Source organism: Budorcas taxicolor, chromosome 5 (genome assembly GCF_023091745.1).
Source record: "Budorcas taxicolor isolate Tak-1 chromosome 5, Takin1.1, whole genome shotgun sequence".
Taxonomy (NCBI): domain Eukaryota; kingdom Metazoa; phylum Chordata; class Mammalia; order Artiodactyla; family Bovidae; genus Budorcas; species Budorcas taxicolor.
The window spans coordinates 155,155,906-155,162,789 of NC_068914.1; the positions used below are offsets into that span (position 1 = coordinate 155,155,906).

The window sequence follows — 6,884 nt, forward strand, 5'->3', positions numbered from 1 at the left end:
GAGGAGCCTGGTAGGCTGCAGTCCATGGGGTCACGAAGAGTTGGACACAACTGAGCGACTTAACTTTCACTGTTCACTTTCATGCATTGGAGAAGGAAAGGGGCAACCCACTCCAGTGTTCTTGCTTGGAGAATCCCAGGGACGGGGGAGCCTGGTGGGCTGCCATCTATGGGGTCGCACAGAGTCGGACACGACTGAAGCGACTTAGCAGCAGCAGTTAGTCATCTTATTAACTCTTTGGGCTTCCCTGGTAGCTCAGACAGTAAGGAGTCCGCCTGCAATGCAGAAGACCCAGGTTCAGTCCCTGGATCGGGAAGATTCCCCCCTGGAGAAGGAAATGGCAACCCATTCCAGTATGTTTGCCAGGAAAATCCCATGGACAGAGGAGCCTGGCAGTCCATGGGGTCGCAAAGAGTCGGACAAGACTGAGTGTCTGAGAGTTAACTCTAGCTCATGTGTTCATATGTCAATTCAGAGTAATAGTCACTGAGAATTTATGTTAGATAAGCTCAGAGAACAATGTTATTTTGTTACTCTTCAAACATCTACTTATTTAGACTGTAAAACTGTATTTATCTGTGTGTGTATGTAAAATATACACGTGTTTGTTGGCAAAACTGATGTATCTAACCTCATTTCCTCCTTCCTTTTCTCTTCTTACAGCAAAGTTTCCTGATTACAAATCAACATGGTCCCCAGATCCCATAGGACACAACCCCACTCATCTCTCCAACAAGATGTGGAAAAACCATATTTCCTCAAGGAACACTACACCGCTGCCCCGCCCGCCTCCCGGTCTGACCAACCCCAAACCATCATCTCCCTGGAGCAGCACAGCACCCCGCTCAGTCAGGGGGTGGGGGACACAGGACTCACGGCTCGCCTCCGGTGAGGAGCTGCCCGAGGGAGCATCATTGTTCCAGCACAAGGGACTCATGCTCACACACAGTTGAAGACATGACGTCTTCACAGGAGAGGAAATCATGGTTGTTCGGTAGAGGAAAAAGTACCTCTTGAGTGGAAAATTGAAGTCAGCCTATAAAGGCACAGGGACCTGAGAACTCCCAAGGTCTTGATGGAGTAAAGATGAGAACCTTGGGAGCAAAATGTTGTCTTGCAAATAAGGCATAAGAGTGTGTAGGATCACAGTCTAGGAGAAGAGAACTGACTGTTGAGTGACAGGATAAAGAAGGTCAGAGTGAAGCAGAAAGGAGATTTTTTTTTTTTTTTTAATATATTTACTTATTTGGCTGCATCAGGTCTTAGTTGCGTCATTCGGGATCTTTCCTTGTGGTGTATGGGCTCCGTAGTTGCACATGCGGGCTTTTTCTAGTAGCACAAGGGCATAGTTGCCCCAGGGCATGTGGTATCTTAGTTCCCATCAGTTCAGTTCAGTTCAGTCTCTCAGTCATGTCTGACTCTTTGCGACCCCATGAATCGCAGCACACCAGGCCTCCCTGTCCATCACCAACTCCCGGAGTTCACTCAGACTCATGTCCGTCGAGTCAATGATGCCATTCACCCATCTCATCCTCTGTCGTCCGCTTCTCCTCCTGTCCCCAATCCCTCCCAGCATCAGGGATCAAACTCTGCATGGCAGGGTGGATTCTTAACCACTGAACTGCCAGGGAAGTTCTACAAGATGATTCGTAAAAGGAGGAAGAAACGTGTGTAGGCTCTATGAAAATGTTTCTCACGTGTGGCCGTCTTAATTTTTTTGTTCATTCTTCCTGATCCTTCTTTCTGGTTGCTTCCAGCCTCTACCTGGAGTGATGGTGGTTCAGTTCGTCCTAGTTACTGGCTGGTTCTTCACAATCTCACTCCACAGGTAATCATGCTTTCTTGGGATTTTCTGGCTGGGACTTGATTGTATTAAGAGAGAGACACTCAGAGATGTGGGGGTTTAGCAGATGGGAGAGTTCATTTACTTCCTGGTGAGTCTCCCCAACCAATGCCCAAAGCCCACTTCTGAGCCAGGGCGGGGAGGAAACGGTGTTGGCCACTCAGCTTCATGCCTGCCTCCATGGTGATGTTAACACAGGTAGTTTATAAATAGTGAGTGTAGGGTGGTATTATCTGATGAATTCTGTTTAGCAGAGATAACTTGCTTTGTGGATCTGCCTGTCAGAATCTGGAACCAAGCAAAAAAGTTACCTGTTTTTGTATTGCTCATTAAACAGGACTTCAGGCTCCCTGTCAACCATTTCTGTGCTTCATTCATACACGACTCACCATAAAGCTCTGTGTAGGAGTGTGGATTTCGTGACTGAAATGTCACACGTGTGCTCTTGCTTTTCCATCCACTGTCCTCGTCTGTGTCGATGGCATTACTGATTCTCTCTCACCAGGATGTGCTCTCTGGGTTGTTGTTACAGTGGTGGGGCTTCATCTGCACCAGATCACCCTCCCTTTCACTTGAGTTGCCTGATGACTGGCACATTTGTAGCAACAGGTGTTGAGTACTCAGTGAAATGAACCCCTGGAAACTGAGCCCATGGTCTTCATTTGGACTTGCCAGCACAACCTTTTAACAGCACCTTGTTAAAAAGAAGTCAGTTAGACCTCCCTCCCCTTGATGCATTGAGTGAATTGTCTGACATTTAATTCATAAATGGATTCACTCACACCTTACTAAGCCAGCATTTTCCAGACTGTTCCCATGGGCTGACAATAGGTAATATGTTTGAAATATGTACTTGATTAGACAAAATGAAGCAGATACCTTCACTGTAAGACTTCTTAGACCCTTTAATATGCTAACATGCATTATGATCCTCTGTGGGGAAATACAGATTCTCCTCTGTATTTGCCCAGTGAACCTGTTTGTGGGGGGTAAGTCGAGGGCTCGTATTTTAAGATTCACATTGAGATAGACAGTTTTCCAAATACAGTTAACATGAGAAACTGTCTGGATTAATTTCCATATCTAATCAGCTCAGCTGAAGTTCCTGGGTTATTCATTTAGCTAAGAGTTGACTGAAGTATGAACATTTTATATAACCATCCCCAGAACTATATATGCCTCATTATCTCTAAGTCGTCACAGTGTGGTGGGTGTAATATGGTTAGGATGAGAGAGGCAGCGTTGAAAGGAGCCTGTATTATTATATGAAGAATAGTAAAAGTACAGACTACTATATATAAAAGAAATAAGCTGAAGGGGTATATTGTACAACACAGGGAATATAGCCAATATTTTTAAGTGAAGGGTGATCTATATAAATTGTGAATCACTATTATATACTTAAAACTAATATACTGTGAATCAACTAGACCAATTGATTACAATTAAATTTTTAATTTAAAAATAAAATTTAAAAAGAAGAGTGGTACTTATATTTGTATATAAATGAATATAAGGTTTGACTGAGTTTGTATTAGAATTGAGTCAGTTTAAAAATCAAAAGACCTAATAACACATTAATCTCAACCATAGCTTAAAAGAAAGTTACAGGGTCAGATCTTTGGGGACCAAGATAAATTGTCATCACCTACAGCTTATTGAGAGGATATCTATCTTGAGAAATCACTTGTGACACATACTGACCTGCTGATATAGTCCATTGTCATTTATAAATGCTGAGAGCTTTTCTTCAGTCATTTTCTATTAAGAATTATGGTGAGACTGGCAGTTTTCCATCCTACAGGATTTCCATGGTAAAACCGCAGAGTATTTCCACCACTGCTGCCAGGAACACAACTTTTTAAGGCTCTTTTAGTAGTGATTTGTTTCCCTTCCCCCCAAATGAACCAAAAGGTTGGACTGAGCATCTCCAGTAAACCTAGTGAAGATCTGAATACAAATGCATCGACCAGAGTGAATCAACAGTTTTGTTCTCTAACGTCATAGATGAGGAAGGGCAGTTGTCCCAAATCGCTGAACATCCTCATGCTGAGAGTCTGATAGGGTGAGTGCCTGTAACCTTCGGTCACCTTGGCCGCGGGCAGCAGAGAGCACAGAGAAGTAGGCAGAAGTGGAGTCTGTCCTTGGGATGGCCGGAGTAGGAGGAGGAAGACATCAGAGTTGTCTGAGTGAGGGCACCCATCAGCATTCTGTCGTCAGATGGTTAGCAGTGCCTTCCTTGTTCGTGTCTTTCTCTTCAGCTTTTTGTGAGATTGGAGGAAGAAACTACATTAATAATGTTGCTCAGAACCTTGCATGTTTTCTTAAATTCTTATTTGGTTAACCATTTTATTTCTGTGTTTTAAGGCTCTACCAAACAACACAGGTTCACTCATTTACCTCTTAAGGAAAATAGACTACAGGTTGAATTGTATGCTTTTTGTTTTGAGCTGTATTTATACAATCATTTTCTTTATCTGCAAAATGGGCACAGGAGATCTGAACCCAGTGCTTTGACTGTCTTGAGATTTGCTTTGAAGACCCTGTATTCAGCGCAGTATATTCAGGAGAGTCCAGTACAACTCCCGTCTCCAGTTCTTCAGTCATCTCTCCAAACCTGATTTAGGACTGAGGCTGTTAGTTACGAACCGGAACCCCTCCTCACTCTCAAATACAAGAAAGGTCCCCTGACTTCCTTTCCCACCCCACTCCAGTTTTTATCTCATGACTGTCATTACTCTTTAGATTGATGGGTCAACCTTGAGAACCATCTGCATGCAGCATGGCCCACTGCTGACATTCCATCTGAACCTAACCCAGGGCACTGCCCTGATCCGATACAGCACCAAACAGGAGGCGGCCAAGGCCCAGACTGCACTGCACATGTGAGTACCCATCCTGCCTTCCCTGAGACAGACACGCATGAGGAGGCTCACGTGAGTACGCAGGCACGTGCTTGATGAAACAGGGATGCACAGGACGTGCACACAGGCGGTGGCGTCACGTGACCAGCTGCCTGCATACTGAGGTGGCTGATCTCATCTGCCTAAGTAAGCACGGGTGTCATGTGTGTACCTGAGAATCAGAATTCCAAAAGTAACGGATTTGTACATTTTAATACCATAAAACAAAGCCACTATTTAGAAATGAGACATTGTAAGTGCTGTCCTTTTGCACAATAGAATCTTGCTGCTTGCTTTGGCCTCTTTGTGGGTGGTGATGAAATATTATGGTCTTAGTTCTGCCTACAGTAGGTGGGGCTGGATCAGACTGACCATCCTCCTTCCCACCACCATCAAGGTGGTGAACAGGGAGGCGCTGACTCCCCGTGGCTGCAAGTACCACGATAGAAAGGTACACAGAACAAGCAAGTGATGGGGAAGCTTAGACAGTGAGCCCACCCTGAGATGAAGCAGCGCTGCCGATTTCTGGAACTGGGTCACCTTGGTGCTTTGGGCTGTGATCTTTTACCTCCAAGGGAAAAAAAAGGCCCAATATTCACTTGACAAGCAGATTCTGTATCCCAAGGGATGTTGCTACATCGTGTCGTCCAGTAGCCTTTGGGTATCTTGAGATTGAGTGATATTTGATTGCTCTAAATCAGTACTTCTCAGTCACCTGGTGGTCTGGTTGAAAGACATGCTCCAGTCCTGGGGATGTGGAAGCTGCCAGTGACAGACGCGCTCCTTTGAGTAGCGAGGACTCAGGATACTCCGTCTCCATGCCTGCTTCAAGACCTTCCTCAGATGCATAGCTTTCTCCCTCCCTTTTTTTTCCAGGTGTGTGTTGGGAAACACTACCATCCTGGCTGAGTTTGCCACTGATGACGAAGTCAGCCGCTTTCTGGCACAAGCTCAGCCCCCTACACCTGCAGCAACCCCGAGTGCGCCCGCCGCGGGCTGGCAGTCCCTGGAGACTGGCCAGACGCAGTCAGATCCCGTCGGACCTGCTCTGAATCTTTTCGGTGGGTCCACAGGGCTCGGGCAGTGGAGCAGCAGTGCTGGTGGCAGCAGCGGGGCCGATCTTGCCGGCGCTTCGTTGTGGGGCCCCCCCAACTACTCTTCTAGCTTGTGGGGAGTCCCGACCGTGGAAGACCCTCATAGGATGGGCAGCCCTGCTCCTTTACTACCTGGTGACCTTCTGGGAGGAGGGTCGGATTCAATCTGAACTTAGAACTTTCAACTCTGACCTCGTGACCTTTTTTGGAACAGCAGCAGCACTAACTTGACCTTTTCGTTTTTTTTTTCAACTTGCAATAAATACATTTTTAAAAGGAAAAAAGAAAACGGAGAGAGAGAAAAAAAAAAAGGTGGGTCATTGACAGACTGTCTGAGCACATAGTTGCCTCCCTTCTAACTTCAGTTTTTTCGTTTGGAATATGAATCCAAAAAGAGAACATATCACTCTTGAAATACTTGAATCATGAACGCCAACCTAGAAAGACAATGTGAAGCAAGTACACATACCATTTAAATTTAAACACACAAAAAAATTAAAAAAATTAGTTTCTAGTTTTTCACTTTTTTCATGTTATATGGAAGTTGTTGCTAAGAAACATATATACTGAAAAAAAAATAGCTTTTTAACTTTGTTTGCACTGGGTGTGTTTCCGTCCTTAGGTCTACCATGTTTGGGAGGGAGGGGAATTCAAAAGCATTGTTGGGGTGGGGGAGGGAAGACTTGACGGAGCCTCACTTTAAAAACAAAAACATAAAAAACCTAAAAAAAAAAAAAAAAAAGGAAAAACTTTGTGATTGGCTGGTTGATAAATACCAGTGTGTTCTGGCACATGTAACTGCCCAGGCATGCTCGTTCTGGTGTGTGTGTGCACGTGTGTTCATGTGCATTCGCGTGCATCCTTCTCTCGGTCTCTGTGTGTGTGTTGTGTGCCTGTGTCCTCCTCTTCCTCCCCACCCCCGAGTTCTCAGAAAGCTGCATTGCTGACAGTCCGCAGGCTGGCTGGCCGGCCATCTGCTTTTTATTTTTATTTTGTTTTTTAACTATGAGAACACAGGAGCACGAGCACCTCGGGGATCCGCTG

General features: G+C 45.2%; 1 protein-coding gene across 1 annotated transcript in view; it reads left to right on the plus strand.

The window, feature by feature from the left end:
• TNRC6B (trinucleotide repeat containing adaptor 6B) overlaps positions 1-6,087 on the plus strand; it is a 250,583-nt gene extending 244,496 nt beyond the window's left edge. Inside the window, exons 22-25 of the mRNA XM_052639336.1 lie at positions 664-888; positions 1,758-1,828; positions 4,589-4,728; positions 5,623-6,087. Coding sequence (XP_052495296.1) covers positions 664-888; positions 1,758-1,828; positions 4,589-4,728; positions 5,623-6,010 — 824 coding nt within the window. The 3' untranslated portion in view covers positions 6,011-6,087. The remainder of the gene's footprint in view (positions 1-663; positions 889-1,757; positions 1,829-4,588; positions 4,729-5,622) is intronic.
• The last annotated feature ends 797 nt before the right edge of the window (positions 6,088-6,884 follow it).